Source organism: Lampetra planeri, chromosome 3, assembly GCF_965212315.1.
Source record: "Lampetra planeri chromosome 3, kcLamPlan1.2.h2, whole genome shotgun sequence".
Taxonomy (NCBI): Eukaryota; Metazoa; Chordata; class Hyperoartia; order Petromyzontiformes; family Petromyzontidae; genus Lampetra; species Lampetra planeri.
The window spans coordinates 21,384,876-21,405,521 of NC_136109.1; the positions used below are offsets into that span (position 1 = coordinate 21,384,876).

The following is a 20,646-nucleotide window of genomic DNA, read 5'->3' on the forward strand; positions in this document are numbered from 1 at the left end:
TGTCAGCCGTCCTCAGGTGAAGACCTGTTCTTCACCTGAGGACGGCTGCTTGCGTTGTGGCCGAAACGTCGTGAGAATTATTTTGTTATGTTTTATTTTTATTATTTTATTATTTCCATTCTACGTGACTTTACCGAAAGAACCAAGAAGATGAATCCCTGCAGTCACGAAAGCTTTAAATCGAGATACATGGAGTGTGCTCGTGAAGCTGCAAATCATGACGCACGCTGCTGGCCTAAATTCTTTGTGGAAAATTACATCTTGCGTGTGGTCTGGCATTTGTCAACCCTACGGTTTGTAGAGGCTGTGTCAGTGGGAAAAGAGGCTTCAATCAAGCGTTCTCTCTGAAAGCACTTGCCCCATTTGACCTCAACAATCGGTGGGGGGGGGGGGGGGAAGGCCAAAGTGAGACCTAAGCCATTTCCTTCAGCTGATAGGGTGAACTAGGTTTATCTGATTGATTGTTATAATCACATTTTCTCTTAAGAGTCCTTTATAGTGATGACACCATTAGGCACTGTCCTCTTTCTGTGTTCACTACGGCAATATGTTTTTGAATTCTGTTTTAGATGGTGGTTTATAAGGGATAAGGACTTTTTGCTTGTATCTATACGTATTTATATATACTATTGCCAACATGAAGAAAGTCAAACTGGCGAAATAGTAATTGTATTTCTTGTATTGTATTTTTGTAAATTGTATTTTCTATAAGGGACATTAAAGAATCTGTAGTTATGCTTTACTTAGACTTGATTGCGTGTTCATGTTATAATCTGTGTACGACTTACATAGATTAGCAATCATTAATTAAATGAAATGTTCTTTTGTGCATTTAAATTATATAAGAACTGCCCCTTGTATGTTCACATGGGTATCTGGCTTAAACACTGAGCTCTGATACATTAATTACATTACAGGCAAAATATGAATGCAAGTTGTATAATGGCTGTTGTTGTACCGAACATTGACGGTAACATCTTCTGAATATCCTCAGGTCCGGCTGTATCTAGGCTCAACCCCATCGCAATACAAAAGGATATAAGGAGTACAACCCCACAAAACATTGCTATCGAACACCGAGATGGCCCGAACCAAGCTCAAAATTGAGGAGAAGCGACTGGACTTCGTTTTTGAGATCCTGAACGTGCAATTCAACGAGAAGGGCCGCTACCAACTGCGCCTGATGGTTGAGAACCCTTTGCTGGAGAGCGCGGGCAAGGGTGTGATGATGCGTGAGGCGAGCTCCAGGGAAGTGTTGCGCACCAATGCTGTCTCCACCGATGTCCTGGAACAGGCCAACCTCACCGCCACCTACAGCTTCAAGAAGAGCAAGTTTGTCTTCACCCTGCCTGCAGGTTAGAGGGCTGGTTGCATCGGCACTGTTTCTGCGACGCGTTTCTTTTGAGGTTTCAATCTGCGTAAAAAGCACACTAATTAAAGGGACGCCTCACACCGCTGCTGGCAAAACGGATCTCCACTTGGAGGGACATCTTGTTAGCCCCGTTACAGGGTAGTTTTAGTCGACTCTTCCACGTTTGGCAAGACGTCTTGGTTGTAATTGATGTTATGATTGGAATTGATATGCATGAAGATATATATATGAACCTTGTGGCGGGACCCCGGGGTCCCGAATAAACGGAAGTCAAAATCGCAATGAATCTATTTATTTTTTGGCGACTCCGTCCCACCGCGCACATCAACGCCGCGACCCGCCTGGCGCGGATCGTTCTGTTGTCGCGTCGTCCAAGCGCATCGGCGAGGACGAACGCGCAGAAGAAACAAAACTGAGAAATGTTGTTTAGCGCATCGTGCAGAGCTCGTCGAGAGGAATAGATTGCCGCACCGTTCGCCTTCAACAGACGTAAAATGACGCCGCAACGCAGTTGATGCGAGAGCCGGGGGATTATGGGACCCCGGGGTCCCGCCATTAGGTTCATTTGGTCTTTTTTAATGGGTAAGAAGAAATCATTTTTAAATACATTTTTATGTTTATAGAGCCAGGTTGTAAGTATGTATGTTAAACTTCTTTTGCACCATACATAGACAACAGTGCTAATCGGAAGTGCACGGGGAAGGACACCAAACTAAAAACAAAAATCAGTTCCAGAGAAATTAGTTAAAATTTCGAAAAATGTACTTATAATAGAAACTTATTCATAATCAACGTTTTTGGGTTTAAATCGCGTTATTTATAAATGTGTCGTAACCCTCCACCACCCGACACGGCCAATCAGTAAAAATGTGTCACGTTGACAAAAGACAAATAGTTCACTGCTTTAGCCCACCGGTGTGTTGAAGCCACAACATTTACAATTTGAGTACGACGTTTCGCTGGTAATTGCATCCAGCATCATCGGGCAATTCGCCAGAATGGTGAGGCTCTGCTGTGTCTCCCGTTCTTATATAGAGCAGCAGCAGGGTGACGTCATCATTAACTCATTAACTCATATAAGAACGGGAGACACAGCAGAGCCTCACCATTCTGGCGAATTGCCCGATGATGCTGGATGCAATTACCAGCGAAACGTCGTACTCAAATTGTAAATGTTGTGGCTTCAACACACCGGTGGGCTAAAGCAGTGAACTATTTGTCTTTTGTCAACGTGACACATTTTTACTGATTGGCCGTGTCGGGTGGTGGAGGGTTACGACACATTTATAAATAACGCGATCTAAACCCAAAAACGTTGATTATGAATAACATTGGTCGCGAAAGCCTACGTGTTAAATAGAAACTTACTTCATGGCATGTTTGTGCAAATTGCCTTTCGACCAATGCATGAATTAGGCCCAAATTGTCTACGTGTGAAACTAAAAGCAATTTGTAGAATTTACGTTTTTTTCTAAATTTAAATCTGAATCGTAACGTGTTTATGTAATTATGAATTTGACCGCGAGGTACTGTATACGCACACAAGTGTAGCATATAAGCCCATAATAATGTGTGGTGGGGAGAATAGAAATATATTTTTGCGTATGACCTTTTGGTACAAAATTGGTATGCCCAACCATTAACTGTTTTGATTGCATACGTAGGAGAAGCTATTTGCACAACTTGTGAACTATTTATTTCACAATATTAGATTTTTGCTGGGCGTCGCGGGGATTCAATGTGTGTTCCGTCTAATTTCGTGCAGAATTTTAAACACTGCACTACTGCTCCACACGCAGGTGTTGAGTACACATTAATACAAGCATCGACTCCATAGGCAGTTGAGAACTTATTTTGAGAATCAATGTCTATTTCTAAAAGTATGCACATTACACATATCCCAGTGCAGAAAAAAATACGCCGTAATTGTAAAAATCAACAAAGATGAAAAAAAACACGTTTTACAATACTCAAAAATGCATTTGATCTAAAATATATAAATTAACATAGAATACAAAAAAAAACTGTATAATTTAGAACCACTATTTTAACTTTTTAGTTTGTGGATAAATGCATCAACATGTATCTTTGTTACATTATCCTCTCAGCACACTGTTCTTTGTTCAATGAGTATTTATCAGCGCACACTACACACACACAAGCCGATAATGGTCCCGCTGTCTTCAATGCACGATAAACATCTCTCAGTGTGCTGCATTTGAAAAAAAAACTTGTTTTAATGGTGTGCTGGACTATTTGTTGTTTGAACACATCGATGTAGCTGATGATATATATATTTTGGGGGACACACACATCTTCTTGGTTCTTTCGGTAAAGTCACGTAGAAGGGAAATAATAAAATAATAAAAATAAAACGTAATAAAATAAAATTCTCACGACGTTTCGGCCACAACGCAAGCAGCCGTCCTCAGATGAAGAACAGGTCTGTCGGAGAGACAGCGTACCAATGAACACCGCCAAGCTTGGCAGCGTATATTAAGCTGGGTTAGAGGAGGAGAAAGAACCAAGAATATGAATCCCAGATTTGAAGCTTTCGTGACTGCAAGGCATCATATTCTTAGGTTTTTTCGGTAAAGTCACGTAGGTAAAACATCAAAATTAATGAAAATAAAATAAAAATAAAAATCACGACGTTTCGGAGGCAACACAAGTCTCCGTCATCAGGTGGGACCGTTACAGCCGAATTAGCTGCATCAAGTGTGTTGCCTCCGAAACGTCGTGATTTTTGTTTTTATTTTATTTTCATTAATTTTGATGTTTTACCTACGTGACTTTACCGGAAAAAAACCTAAGAATAATATGAATCCCTGCAGTCACGGAAAGCTTTAAATCGAGACACTAACACACTTTAACACTAACACTAACTAAAAATCATGCGTGGAATTAGATAGAGGGCAGACCAAATGAATGTGACAACACCGGCAACAAGAACGTTTCCAAATACATATTCCACAATCGTTGCGGATAGATTTTCCTGGGTGGCGCATTCACTGGCGTTGGTGTTTGCGTTTCTGTTCGCGTTTCATCCACGCGGGTTTCTACGCCGCTGCCTCTCACTCCACCAGCACCGCATGCAGTAGGAAACCTTCTCAGCTGCCGGCAATGTACGGACACAAACCCGCACAAAGGACACTAATAGGATTTGCCATCATCTTGGTTGACCATTAATCCAGTTATCCATTTTCGTAACAGGATTACCCTTTTCTTGCAGAACATGCAAAAAAAAAATAGTGTTGCCCTTGTATTTCTTTCATTTCGTGGTCATGAATGGCTGTTAAGTAAACACAATTAAGTTTCAGATGCGGTTAACAAATACTCGGCGCTTTTGTGACAAATGGTTATATTTGTATTTTTATTTTATTTTCTGAGTCAATATCTGGGTTTTATGGGGATTTCTTCTTAATTGTGACCTACGTTCACTCATCTGCATCATGTCACAAGGTGCGCTAAGGGGCGCTTGTTACGAGGGCTCAACGGATGACATCTGCAGCTCAAACGCATACACAAAAGGCCATGCCTTAATACTTAAAACGTTATCCAGCTCAGCATAGATCCTATTAACTAATACCACACGAGTAGCAGGTACAGCAATGCATTTTTTTAACAGCCTATATCCAATTTTGATTTAAAGCTTTCGTGACTGCAGGGATTCATATTCTTGGTTCTTTCGGTAAAGTCACGTAGAAGGGAAACAATTAAATAATACAAATATAAAACAATGAAATTCTCACGACGTTTCGACTGCAACACAAACAATCAGCACCAAGTGTGAAATCCACAGCAAGAAAATTAGATTTTTTTTTTATTAAAGTGGCCACTTTTTCAAATTTTCTTGCTGTGGATTTCACACCTGATGATAATTGCTTGTGTTTCAGTCGAAACGTCGTGATAATTTGTATTGCTTTATATTTTTTAATTATTTTATTGCTTCCCTTCTACGTGACTTTACCGAAAGAACCAAGAATATGAAGCCTATATCCAATCAACTATCTGAACGCATTCATGCGTTTTTCGATTAGGCAGCACTCGGTGAGGCTTGCTGTGAAAGTGAAAGAGCTCACATAAGTACTACAGCAGTCGTCAATTTATTGTTCATCAACGGTGGTACGAGGCACCGCTACTTCAACGTTTATCGCAGTGTGGCACAAAGAAAGCGGCGTGCATTCAATAGCATCGCGAAACGATCAACAACTCCCCCAGGCTATTCTATGCTGGATTGGACTTCTGTGTCGGCAGTCTGCAGGCTGCAACGCAGCCACGGCATTTGAACCACTGAAGGATACTTTTAAGTCCTGCTCATATGCATCATCAGGCGTAACCTCTAAAGAAATAGAGAAATAGCGAGCGAGGCAATTCACGCTCATTTGAAAAACTTGCGATTCACAATTTAAGCAAATAATATACATCTCTGGCGGATTCATGGTTCAAATTTCATTCTAAAACGTGTCATCGTTGTGCGTGACTCCTGCAGTCTAAGCACGTTGCCTATCACCAAATCATCTGCAAATCGCCTTTTGCCCATCCAAGGACGGGTGTATTTCAGTAAATATGAAACTTGAAAGCGAAAAGCAGACCGCGACGCGATATTTATTGCATCAATTTGTTTGAAATTTGTAAGCGCGCAGTGACAGACCTATTTCATTTAAAGGTGATAATTCCTTGTTCATTAAAACGTCCTTGTTACTTTGATGTCTCAACAGCCTGACGGAGATCGCGTGACGTGAGGGTTCTGCCTTTGTAGTGAGGGTTGTAAGTTGACGCTGAGGAGGGGGGAGGAGGCGCCTCGCCCCCCCCCATGTGGAGTGACGTGACCCGCTAATTATTGGAGGGGGAGGGGTGTCCATTTGGAAGACGTCACCTCTTCATGATTATTAATGAGGGGGGCTGTTCGATGTGGAGTGACGTCACCTGCTCATGATTATTAATGAGGGGCGGGTCCATGTGGAGGACGTCACGCGCGGGACACACAGACATTCTTGGCTCAGCAGGTAAAAAAAACCTGGATAGTGCCGTGATTACCGATCGTCATGCATATCAGGTGTTACAGGCTGCTTCCGTTTCTCCCGCTGCTCCTCGCCATGCCCCCTCCTCCAGGCTTCTGCAAGAACGACAAGAACCACGACGTGCGCCTGCGGGCGGTGGCGACGCTCGTGGAGGGCCAAGAGCGGCAGCGCGCGGGCGAGGGCTTCTTCGCCATCTACCCGCGCACCGACACGCCGCGCATCAACCTGTACGCGCGCCGCGGCCAGGACCTGTACCGCTACCGCGGCGTGCTCGCGCTACTGCGCGTGCGGCGCGACGAGCTGGCCATGCACTGCGGCCGCCTCGCCTACGAGGTGGCCTTGCACGAGCACAAGCCGCTGCCGCCACAGCCCCTGCCACCGCCGCCGCCGCTATCGCTACCTCCGCCAGAGACGGCGCAGAAGCACGAGGTCGAGTCTGACCCCGAGCGTGACCCTGATCGCGACTTGGATTCTCATGGGAAATCGAGAGAGGGGCCCGCGGTCGGGGCAGACGCGGTGTCAGCCTCGTGGGATTCGGCAGTGCGTCAAGATTCACCTGCCAGCGAGGTGAGTCTGCCAAGGGTGTCTAGTCCCGCTTGTTTGTTGTTGGGCTTCATGCGCATGGGATAGTTTAGTTTTCACAGTATGTTTTGAATCAGTCTACTAGCACCATGACGATCATCATATACCATGGAAAATTCAACGATGGATGGAGGCCTCCCAAATTTACCTCCATCTCTCGTGGTCCTGAAATGTAATTAATGAAAATATATCTGCGCTATTTACCCAAAGATGTATATCTCATAAACAAAATAGTATCCACTTGAGATTCAGTGAGACCACCCTGGGAAAATAAAAGACACTAATGTTAATATTATTATTTTAAAGACACCCACTCAATGTTTTTAATATAATTAACATTTCAGTCACATCGCAGTACAATTCATCGTGCAATATTTGTCAAAAGTTTTAGTTGATTTTAATTCATGATGAACCGCGGGGTTAAGACTCTGTCACAAATTGCCTTTTGTACCTGTGGGCTGAACTGGAGTGGCTGCAAAAACTTCCAGGCACGGGGAAACTGTCCCGCTGGTCACAATGAAAATTGGATTTGAGCTGCAGTGGCAGAGTGATGTCTGTGGGGAATATCGTTTTAATATCCGTCAGAATTAACACCTGCGGACTGCAATAATAACGTCCTTGAAAATGGCCTCGGGCAGTATGGAGCGGCAAGAGGGGAAGGCAAGATCACCGAGCTGTGAAAATGAGGCTTGGCAAATAAAAAAAAATGTGCGGAGCCCTTGTGAAAATGCTGCTTGAAAAATATATATTGAATTTTGTGATTGCTGCTAGTCATGAAACTTCTGTGATAATTGTTTTGCATGAATTAAAATGAAGAGAAATACAAGGAGCCATTAACGATGGCTATTTTTCCTTTAAACGGAAACGCTTTATAGAGAATACATTTTTATAAAAAAAAAATGTTTACTGTGTAAAATGATTAAAGTCAAAATGGCACGATGCCTATGGGAATAATATATATATTAATAATAGAATATAATAATATAATAATATATAATATAATAATATTAATAATATATTATAATAATATATTATATATATAATAATATAATATATATGCATCCTGTCCTTCACAAAGGGAGGCCAACCAACGTCGTTATGCATTCACCCGCCAATGAATCACACGTTAATTACATTTGGTGAGCAGATATAAACGCATATGAACACATTAGCAATGCACATTGTTATCGCTATTTGTTACCATGTCGGCGACGGGTTTCTCTCATCATTTGCAACAAAAAAAGGATGGGATATGCATGAATGCAAATTGAGCAAAAATAATTTCCTTTCAAATATATTCTCCACCAATAGTTACTTCATCGGTAAAATAGCGAGTGCACAAGTTGCGGCTCCGCTCTTATCTCTGAAACCGCTCCTCCCATGTTTCCGTACAAGGGGACAGTCTTCCTCTATAAAGGCCCCAGTGCTCTCTGGTGTCCCACCCACAAGGTTCCATCCCTTGCACCAAGGAAATGTGCCCTGCATGAAATGAACACCTGCTCGTGGAGTTCGCATTAAGCACTGCTGGACACGCACGCACGACAGACGGCTGATGAACTAGGCCACGATGAATGTAAACACACTGAGATCAGCACACACGTGCACACAGACGGTATCAGAATCTTGCTGTGTATAGACATTCGCTATGCTGTAGCAACAATTTATATTTCTTTTAAAGAGGCTCAACAAAGGGGTGATATCGAGATATAAATAACGTTAAACTCCATTGCAGAGTTAATAATACTACTACTACATTCTGCTGTATATTTATTATACGCACATAAATGGATACCCATTGAGAGCGAGTGTAAGTCAGACATCACATTGGCGGGACACGGCGCAAAGCAGGAACGATGGCAGATAAAAGATGGGACATGCCCGAAAGTAAGACCACCACAGAGACAGAGCCATGAGATTGGTCCAAGTGGAGGAGTGAGATGGATTGTGGCATCACAAGACCACCGTGGTGGGATGGCGTCGGCATGGGGAGGGCCTTCGTCCCGCGCACCACCGTTCAGCACGGTTGACTACGTACGGTGCGAAAGAAGTTCAACATACATACAAAAAAATGTCTGATGCTAATAATTATCGTCAGCAGCATCATAACCATGACAATTATACTCCCGTTAAACCGTTGACCGAACGGACAAGCGTTGTCAGCAAGCACTTATTAATGCTTGCACTATATACAAGTGGCTGGCCATCGCGACACTTGCCCACCTTTGTTTGCCCAGTGCTAATGACCTACACTCTTTAAGGCTGAGTTGACCCAGGGGAAACCTGGGACGGTTCCAGATACCTGCTTGCCACCTTCTGGTGATCGTGTCCAGAATTTGAATCCGGGTTGCCATGATGATCATAGCAGTGCACAAATGACTGAGCACACACGCACATTCATTTTTTATTAGTATAGTTCCTAGCAACCTCCAGCGTGGTTAAAGACAATAAACGTTTGACAACACACAAACATAGAGCTAAATCAGTGCCGAGAGACACAATTAGCATGTAAAAAAAAGTATCGTGAAATTGTATTATGTATTAATAGAAGAGTTTATCGTTCAATGTTACATTTTTGTTATTTATCGGCGTAGACTGGTCACGTGTCATTCGTGAGACGCCATGTGCTTTGATTGCGCTCGTCCGGGCCAGGCTGGAGGAGGGCGTCTTGTCTTGCTTCGTGTTACCGGGGGCATCCGCGAATACTTTACGGCTCCCAAGGAGCGTGATTGGTGAATATTTAATCACCCGGACACGTTATTATCAATCAGCCTGACACGACCGCATTTGATGGTGGGCTTTTACTTCTCCCCAGATTCACATAAACTGCAGTGTGGCGCGATTATTTACGGCTCTTGATGTGAAAATTAAATCTTTTTGGGGCATAAGTACCTTCAGAGCTGTGTACCTAATATGATTACTCCTGATCCAATGGGTAACAACGTTTTCTACAAAAGACATAAGACAAGAAACCTTTCAGTTACTTTATTGAATTGCCTTTACATTATGTACATTAAATGGAAGTGGTCCTATTTTAGTTTGTTTTATTTGATGTATTGGAAGTCCATTGGCCGGCACTTTGTCTGACAGAATACACCAGTGGTGCGTTATTACTCGCATTTTGGTTCCTTTATCTTATCACCTATCTCGTGTTTTATTTTTTTTTGCTATGATTACAAAAATAATAATGAAAAATTGATCGGGGAACATGAACGCAGTTTTCTCAATTTTAACTGAAAAGGTCCCCTACCAGATGATAAAATCGGCACTGGTGTCTGACTATTTAATGACCACGGGTGGGGGCAGTGGCATTGTGACACAGCATGGCCCATTTCTCTATCTGTTTGAGATCTCATGCGAGCAAGCGGCACGAGCAGTCTCTGGATGATTTTACCTGTAGATAAACGGCACACTGTCCGTCGGTTATTATCCATTCACATTCATCATCCCTTGGATCTGAATGGGATAAAAAAAATGTAGACTTCTAACGGCATGCAGCGTCTGTTCTTGTGTGAAGTCCTAGTGGCGTTATTCATATTGAAACACAAGAAGGTTATATGTGTTAAAATCAGGTGCCAAATAAATAGTGTTCGTGTCCTTTAAAACCTTGCCGTTTTGTCCAGCTAGGCAAGCCACAGTTTCTCCCCTGGATCTATTGGCATTTCAACTCGTGTGTAGCATTAAAGTGCATCGTCGTTTTGTCTGTGACAAAATCACATGGAATGTGCCCATTTTCATTGGATATTGGAATCCAAGTACGATTCGTTCTTGGATAGTGCTCGGATGGGTGACCACCGTGCTTAACACAGGTGCTATAGGCTGCATATGCAGGGCTATGTGCAGGTCAGCAGAGACCGGTGCGGCAAAATGCACCGTTGTACTCTACATTCTAGGCTCCCGCTATTTATGGTTCACGCCTTCACCAATCCACGCTGACCAGCATGGTGAGGTATGGTAAAATAACCTCACATTTTTACTGGCACGGCATGGGGAGGCCCCCATCCAGCAGTGGATTGACATAAAAGGGCTGCTCCTTTACAAGTACGATGTTACTTTAAATGAGCACTTGTTAAGTGGTGATGATCCAGACATGGACATTCGACATTTGTATGGCAGGGCCAGTCTCCCTATGACCATATATGACTTCCCACAGACTAAAGGGTTGATTGGCTTATGGCCATGTCGACTCCCAACAGGAAGATGAACTTGCAACCTTCGGAGTGATTGCGAGTTGATTACTGCGTGTAATTGATAGTTTGAAATGTCAATATAATTTTTTTGTAAGCGAAAATGAACTCAACACGTTCGTCAATAACATTTCCTTAAAAACGAGAAATATATAATAGGCGGCGTTTCCGGCAACATCCGTTCCTCATAACGATCTTTAGCACTTAAATGTATGTGCTGTGAAGAAGGGTTATTGCCTGAAATGTCACCTCATATAGATGTTTTCCTTTTAAGGCAGAGTTGTTGACAAATTGTGCTTGTGCGCCACTGCCAACGCAGCGGTGCCACAACACACTTCGTTTAAATCTTTATAATTAATGTCGGCATATTTTTTTTTTATACATTTACCTTCAAAATGCAAGACATTCTGTGTTCAGGATCTGACAGTTTGCGCGTGTGGCCTGCAGCCTGTCCAGGAGCCGTTCGGAAACGCTTCCCCGTCACCTTCGGAGTCGGAAGAGGAACAGGTTCCTCCGTCTCCACCCTCATCCCCGGAGCCACTCGTCGCCTCTCCGTGGCCTCGTGCCAGCGGGCCGCTACGCATCGTTTCTCCTGACAGTGGTGCCGAGACCTCGCCCCTGCAACACGTGAGAGCTGGCAAATGCGGCAAGGCCGTAATTATAATATATATTGGGTCGGGACACACATCCCCCCCCCCCCCCCCAATATTCAAATATGCTTAAAATGTCCCCCCCCCCCAATATATTGCTTTAAAATAGATTTATGTTTATAGGATTGTGGTTGTGGTTGTACTTTATTAATCCCTAATCTCTGCCATTGCATACAATGAAACAAGAAAAGGTAAAACATAAAAAACAGAGCAATGGAATACAATACACTATTAGACATTATTGTAAAACATAAATAAGAAGTCCATCATATGTGTTAGTGATTTTTTTAATATTTTAGGCAGGAAATTAGTTTTCAAATTTCGATTTTTTTTTTCTGGGGGGGGACCCCCAGACCCCCGGGAAGATTTGGTCTCCCCCAATATTGACGCCATGGCTACGGACTTGAAATGCGGCCACCTGTATTTACAACTTCACGTTCTATTTCAGTGATCGTCAGCCCCCCCTTGCCCCCCCCCCGCCACCGTGGTAATTGTTTGCACCTGTGTGCTTGGGATTTGCTTATTAGACGCCCTGATTATTCATAAACCTGATATTGTAATCCAGAACGACTGGCGCCGCGTGCATTCTGAAAATGTTAATGATTGTAATTTCCCCCAGGCCCGTGCAGAATTTTAATACATTGGGTCAATTGCACGGCGTATTGTTTGAAAAATAGAGCGTTGAGATGTTTACGTTCATCTCCTCTAACCATTGAGATGTAGGGTAGCGTGAATGATCAGAAGTGATTTTTTTTACAGCAGGAACAGGAAGATAGGGTGCACTTGGAAATAGTCGAATTAAAGCGTAGACCCATTATTAATGCAAGTACACTTGTGTGGTGGACACTTCCTCGATGAATAAATCAATTTATCTCGGCGTCCATTATACAAGACGCTCCCAGCGGAGTCGTGCCCGATTTCTTTCCTTGGAGGTCTAAGTGCCGATTAATTCGGGACTGATTATGTTTCACCTCTGAATTTCAACGGCGACAAAGGTCAACGCGATCACTCACACTGGGCAACGGTTGGCTGGCAGGTCCCGCTGAACACAAGATTCGCGTGGCGTTGAGAAAGTCACGTGGCCCAATGTGGGCCAGAAAGCGGTCGGATTAGCGGTAGCGCACGGCTAATGGCAGGGGATAATGAGCACGTGTGCCCTTCTCTCCGCCGACATGCCCACGTCCTCAGCTCCCCTCGGAACAACGTGTGTTTGAATTGGTAAACAGCTTTCAAGAAATGCTAAATCCATCCCAGTGAGATTTATGTATTCTTCTTCTCACTAACTCCTGGCTATTCTACTGCGTCTGCGAGAGGAAGTGGAGCCTGCAGCGGGGTGGGCAGGGTGGGCCGGGGGGGGGGGGAGAATTTGAGACTTTTGTAAAACAAAAAATATCTTGCCGGATCGTCCGTCATGTTGCTGTGTAACGTCAGCCAGGGAAAGCAGAGGCATCGCCAGGGAAAAAGTAAATATCGAACGTAAAAATGATAATGCTGCAGGCAAGGGGTGATTTCTGGACAGCGACAATTAGCGCCATTCTCCCATCATTACACATGCAGTGTGGCAATGTCACATGACATGCAAGGCGATTGTTACAATCGTACCTTTTGCAGTCTGAAAGTCACATTTTTGTGGGTGCACAACTACACCTTTTCGTTTCCAGCCTGCTTGCACTGCTCGGCTTGGTGGCTTTCCCATTTTTATTTATTTATAGAAAGCACTATATTAGAAAAGTAAACATTCAAACTAATGGCAACACGTTCCTGTAGTCGGTTGACATTACCTTCTAAGATGTATTCGGTGACAAAGACCTACACGTACAGCGAGGTTGCATGCAACTGAGCGATGCACCTTGGCCGAACTGCTCAAATTATATCGCAATGCATCTGTTTTGAAAACTAAAACAGCTTCACCTGGGGTGCACGCACCCCTTGGGGTTGCGAGATGCCCTTTCTGAGGGCGCGAGACATGCCACATTTTTTTAGAAGGTAACCAAAATTAAGCACGGGCACATAAGGTACAACTACTTTGTTTTTATCAAACCTATGTATTTATTAACATTACACTTTTTCACGATTGAGAACCAAAGGGGTTGCAAGGCTGCAGCAAAGGTTAAGAACCACTGCATCATAGCTTTCACAGTGGACCCTGATTATTTTTTCTTTTAAATTCATGAGCACGAAACAGGTTGTATATTTTATTCGCTTGCGTTCGACAACGTGTTGAAAACAAAATTCTCTCTAACACACATCGGCGGTAATGTGCAAGTGCATTTAAACATTCTAAGTGACTATTGATTGGCACTATAATGACCCACATTCGCTATACATCCTTTATTTTTGTACTCGTAATGTTATTGCGGTGAAAATGTATTTGAATGTATATTGCCAGTCACTGATATGATGTACCTATGTTTGTGAGCATCAGAAATAAGTAATTGAATAACCACCACATAGTATTTTCAATGTTATTTTTTCGAGGAATGCTGTATCAACAGTTTTTGACAGAGCATTGTAAAACGTGCAAATGCTTAACTGCATTAGTGTGCAGAACATAATTGAATCTGAAATAAGAAGGTAATTATATTCTTTGGTTCTTTTTGTAAAGTTACATAGATATAAAAAATACAAAAATATAGTGAATAAAAATAAAGTAAAAAAATAAATAAAATAAAAATACTAATGTAGACTGTAGCCTGGTTCTAAATCGGAGTGAGTGTACTGGCAGTCTATAATATAGACTGGGTGAGTGTACTGCTATACATTTCCACATGATAAGCAACTTAGTTCAGCTATCATTTGTGGTCAGGTTGCTTCTGATAACGAACAAATGGCTCAGTGGCCCTTTCCTGGCAAAATAAATTTAGTGAATCGTTGTAAGCAAAATGAGCAAGGACACAGTGCTAATTACCATTATTGAATGTTGACTTCAAGCTTTCGTGACGGCAGGAATTCATATTCGTTGGGTCTTTCTGTAAAGTCACGTAGATAGGTTCAAAGAAAATAACTAAATAACAAAAAACTACGACATTTCGATCGCAACACAAGCGGCCGTCATCAGGATATCTAATAGGACTGATGACGACCGCTTGTGTTGCGATCGAAACGTCGTAGTTTTTTGTTATTTTATTTGAACCTATCTACGTGACTTTACCGGAAGACCCAAAGAATATTCATACCATTATTGACCCTGAAGTATTTTTGAGGAAATTCTACATTTGCTTCGCATAAGCCAGTTGACTTTCCACAAAGTGGTACTACTAATTTTAAGGACCCTTGAGAAATGATGGGCTGACTAAGCCTATAAATGGGATTGCAATTTCCAACCTAATTGCCCGAAACGTGACCGATTATACATTTATTTGATTTTCAGTGAGCGTTATTTATTGATTTATATGTTGAGCTTTTATTATTTGTGCTTGTGCACCGCTGCCAACACCAGCATCAGTTTCTTTCACATTCAAATATCGAGCTTATTTGCATTGCGAATGCATCCGTCTCTGGCAGCAAGTGCTTGCTTAAACCAAACAAGAAGAGCCGAACGTGTTGGGTCACAGCTGCAGCAACCCACGTGTTATTAACGCCTGCAAATGCCCGGTGCCAAAGCCATTATTACTGGAGCCTGACAACGAAACACAATTGGCATGGCTAACCATGCTTGTCATAATATTACAATTGTGGAGTTTGTAGTTGATATTTCATTACCATTTCGCATGCTTGTGTGGGCCGGAGCATTGGCACACTGGTTAGTGCGCTGCGCTATGAACCCAGACACTTGAGTTTGATTCCCTGCCATGGTTAGCATCAGTGGCAAGTCATATCATGCTCTATCCCCTTTACCTACCCGCACGGACCAGTGTGGTGAAGCAAAGTGAATACAACCCCGTGTCTGTTATTGAATAGGCATGCTTTCAGATTGAGAATGGCAGGCATTAGTCAATTAATGAAGCTATTGGTTTATTTATTGCGCTGATGCACAATATCATTTGTGCTGTTGTCTCTCGTAACTGACTATGCAAGCTCCACAGTAGTTCTAGTCTGGATAGTTCGAGGCACGCTGATAATTCCTTATGAGGGGTGAAGCACACGCATCTGTGCGATATTGCAAACGACGCTTTACATTATTGCAAAGGATAGTTGGCTGAAAGATTGAGCTGTGTTTTTTTCTGGGGAGTAAATTTTATCTTGATGGGTTTTTTTTTATCCTCTATATTTGATATTATATTTGTGATAGTGTTATGCACTGTCAGGGGATGCTATGGGTTTCATGATAGTTCTTGCTGTCGTCTATAATTGCCAAGGTGTGCAACTTCAGCTCAGGAGGAAAGACATACAGCATCAGCTGCAGGCTGCACAACGTAACTTAAGTGGATATCTTTATTAGGTTAGCATTTCCCTCTCTGCCAGATTTAGTCGAATAAGAATTGTAAGCTTGCAAACATGTCTCAGTGACCAATTAAAATCGTAGCAAAATCTTGCAGAAAAAGATGATTTCCACAAAATGCTGCATTAAAGCCTTGCTTGCTCTATGTGCTGGAATACAACCAATGGCAAGGTTTCTAACGGTTCCAACCCAGGCCCCACGGATGCTGCCCTGTAATTGAAAGGCAAAGCGGCCAATTGGCACTCTAATGGTACGTGTCATTGCTTACATAAGGCCCTGTCTCTCCGGCACGCTGCTGACAAGCGATAGATTGCAGTGCTTGCGGGGAGCCGATTTATCTCCGTTTGGTTTGTGGGATGGTCTATGGGTGTTGGGATGTTTGCCCTTTTCACTGTGACCTCTGCCCCTAACCCCTTCCTCTCTCTCTTCTCATTGAGTTGTGAGCTACACCTGCTTAAACCAGGAGATGTTGTGATGTGTATCTCCATTGGTATTCATTGTTGTTACCAGCTCTGGTGGTTCATTAAGCGTGGAACCGAATGCTTTAATGAGAAGACAATATTGTGAATGCTACAGTGAGGGTCGTCGTGGTTGTACTGTTAAGCTCTTTGATGTGGTCTCTGAAAACACAATTTGTGGTGACTTTAAATTTCTGTGGTTAAATCATATTTATTTATGTTGTAGGTAACATAATTTTGTACATATAGTTGGGCTGTATGCGTTACATTTTTCTCCCTTTGTTAAATAACATTTTATCACATGAACAAACATTCACAATGAAAATCTCATTTCGACGACATTTATTACATAATAGTCGAGTAGTAAAATATATTTATTGCTTATGCATATATGTACTGTATTTCCTCACAACTTGGCAATAAGGTCGATAATGTATCTGTTTACATTTAGATACGTTCACTGCATTGCAATAGAATATAAAATCGTCATTGTAAATGTAAACACTTACCATAGCATCCAAACATTACTCAGATGGCCATTTATATTACAGAAATTGATCCTTATGGTGGGGTACCGCCATAAGGATCGCGTGCCGATGTTTGAGATTTTTTTGGGAGGTGGTGGGAATGACTAATATTTCTCAACGTGTGGCTGATTTTAGATTACGTAGGTTGAAAAAACTCGATTTATTTTTCAATAGCATGCTGTGCACTGCCAGTGGAGCGCACACAGAGCCGAGCTAGCCCCCGTGTGTGTGTGTTTTTGAGATAAGTACGCCTTCAAAGGCTAGTGATGTAGAAAAAATTGCTCGTCCGAATTGGCAGCTGATGATTTAACAACATTTTTGTAACAAAGGCATTGTAATCTACAAAATTTAGGTGTGTAATTTGTAAGCTTAGCATGCATTCATACCAGGATAATTTTAGTTACATGTGACTTTACCGAAAGAACCAAAAATTTGTAATACCCGATTTTAATGTATTTATTTGTGCACACGTCATGTTTGGATTATCAATATATATACATTTCATCATAATGCAGTTAAGTGCAGTAAGTTTTAAAGAGTGCAATAGCCTTGTGCAAGGTGGTGGTTGTGTGTGGGAACTTATTCTTGTGAGGTTTTAGTCATATTTGCAGTGTTTACTTGGAAATCTGTCCGTGCACAATTTGTGATATTTCGACCAACAATATTTGCAATGTTACACATAAATGGTTTGACCAATTTTTTAATTAAACCGGTCGATCAAATAGCGTATCTATATTCATGAACACGGTAAGATAGCGTTCATCATTTGGAATGTAAAACTCTAATATGTCACGTGACCTTGTCAATCCACTGTTGTGTGAAGGCCTCCCTTCACCACTCTGGTCAGTGTGGGCTGGTGAAGGTCGTGTCCAGGACCGGCTCAGACATCGATCGCCACTAACGTTAGCCGTGGCAAGCAATTGAACTCAGGTCACCGGGTTCATGGTGCAGCTAGGCTCTGCGGTACCGCTCCACTCCCGTTCTTAATGCATGCTGCGCTATTTATTTTGCACTCATTTGGTTGACTTCACGTTACTTCTTGAGCTGCCACTGCCTTTATAGGAATGGTTTATATACTGCGGTGTTTCTAACATTTCTCTGCATATAACTTGTAATCCTTGAGAGTGTTTGATTTCAAGTTCCATTTCTGGTCGATGCTCTCCTATCATTCATTCGTAAAACGAGTACGTGCATGTGTACAACCCTTATTCCAATCCACTGCTGGATGAGGGCCTCCCCATGCCAAGAGGGGTTATAAAGGTGGGGGAACATGGACTTGGGTGCGTAATACAGTACAACATTGCATTTCGCTGCACTGCCCTCTGTTGACAACGTAACATGTCTACAGCCTGCAACACCTGTCTCATACGTGGTGAGATCGGGCGTCATCAGTTTGATTGTGTTACAGGCAAACGAGATGAGTGCCGTACCACCTCGTGGAAAGTCAACATTGTCTTTGTCGGACTTGTTCCTGCCATAGGAATTTGGAATAATTTTCACTCCTGGCAGTAAAACTGGCGATGGAGATGATAGCTGCTCGATGCTCATTGAAACGCGAGGACATGTTGAATTTATTTTGGTAGCACAAATGCATCAAGTATTTTGTGCAAATGCATTTCTCAAACAGTGTATTTGCCGGAAGAAAAATAAACCGGTTTATCTGAAACGTGGGCTGTTGAAATCACAGAGTCGCAGACAATTGAATGTGGTCTGCACCTACAATAGTAAGCAACAGCCAACGGTGGCTCTGGGGGAAAACCTCTCACGGTGGGCCCGTTGCCTAGAAATGTGAGCCTCGGTCTCTCGACGCAGCACAGCCAATGGAATGAGCTTTTACTGCAGGGCGGAATGTAGTAAATAAATAACACTTCGCCAAAAGTGGCTTTTGCCTTTAAAGCCACGAACGACCGACGAGACGCGTCGTCGTTGTTGTTGTTCATTGATTGGACGCTTGCCTTTTCTTGTTTTCCATGTTATTAATTGCCTCCACCGTACAGCGGACAGGTGAGATGAAAATTAGTTGCGTGCACGCATTTTACAAATTTTAATTTGCGGTCCTTTTTTTATAGCCTCCTGCCCTGTCGTGTGCGGTGGTACAGCCTAGCCGAGTGGTTGGCACGCACTTTACTGTGCATCACTGTCATCGCCAGGATAATTTGTAGTTTCAAAGGCATGTTCATACAGCCAGTCAACCGTGTATTTATGACATGGTATGCATTGTGCTCATAATTCAAGTTATCGGCATCAGGCAGTTGTCAGATGTATGTTGTAATTGGGTCTATTGCATTTCACCAACCCCTGCCTGAAAGCACGCGTTTCAAAATAGCGTTGCAATGCAACCCTGCTCGCAATTATTTCAACCATTTGTTATTTTTAAAAAAGTAAATTGCTTTCATATTCTAGAGGAATACACTTGCCGTTAATTAACACTGCAAAGCCATCCCAATTACAAGTAAAGGATTGTATTGAATTATTGATTTGTTCGAAGGGCTCCATGTGTATAAATTTATCACGGAGCGCTGCCTCAATTAGTGTTAGCAACGGAATCATTAATGCCAGAAACCCCAGCTCTCCTCGGGTGCTTGCTGACCATGCGTGTGTCGCGTTTCACGATGTCCATCAAACGAGGGGGGCCTTCAGCGGTGTATTTCGCCGTGTTCATGGGACCTGGTCGGGTCGCATACGGCCTGGGTAGGTCCTGTCCTGCGGATGTGCCTGGCTGTTATGGGTTGCGGCTCTATATACAGACAGAGGAGCAGAGTCTGGCTGGTAGGTGAATTCATTGGCTTGGTATTGAGACGAAAGCTTAAATGGATAAATCCGTTATGGCATACATTGGTCATTTTTCATCCTGCCCGCGATTCGATTTGTCACGATTTTGGGGTCATGATTCGATTAAAACAATATATTTTTGGATTGTTTCTTAAATTGTCTGTTTTGTTTGAGCAGGTGTGTTCACGCCCTTCAGCCTAAATGAAACAGCCTAGCATTTTCATGTAATTTCCATCATAACTGAACATTCTAACTTAATCTGAACGTTATAACTTAATCTCGTTTCCAGAAATAGTCCTTTCTCAAACATCTCTGTCTACCAATTTAGCGTATTATTAGGCATGTAAGCACCCAACGAATCACCAATTGATATGCATAGAATCATGCTCATGATAATTGATTTACTATGTATAAATAAAAAATTGCACATGAAATGTCAATGTTACATTGATACCCACGTATTGAACACAACTGTACAAATGAGAAAAGGAATATGAAAAATACGAACAAGATGGTGATATTGAGACGAAAAGGAATTGATTCCTGAATTGTGACGCCAAATTGTGACAATTCATCTAATCACTGGGTGAAGTGGTAGACACCTATGTATTATGTGTTGTTCAACTACAAGCAAATGCAAATGACAATGGCAGTTTAAGTATTTCCAGCCTATCAAGTGATTGATCATATAATTTT

At 42.5% G+C, this 20,646-nt stretch overlaps 1 protein-coding gene across 1 annotated transcript in view; it reads left to right on the forward strand.

Moving 5' to 3' along the window:
• The window catches only part of LOC144741020 (coiled-coil domain-containing protein 33-like), an 86,329-nt gene that overhangs the window by 8,954 nt on the left and 56,729 nt on the right, over positions 1-20,646 (forward strand). The window contains exons 2-4 of the mRNA XM_078623712.1: positions 995-1,355; positions 6,488-6,963; positions 11,610-11,789. Of these exons, the coding sequence (XP_078479838.1) occupies positions 1,082-1,355; positions 6,488-6,963; positions 11,610-11,789 (930 nt within the window). The 5' untranslated portion in view covers positions 995-1,081. The remainder of the gene's footprint in view (positions 1-994; positions 1,356-6,487; positions 6,964-11,609; positions 11,790-20,646) is intronic.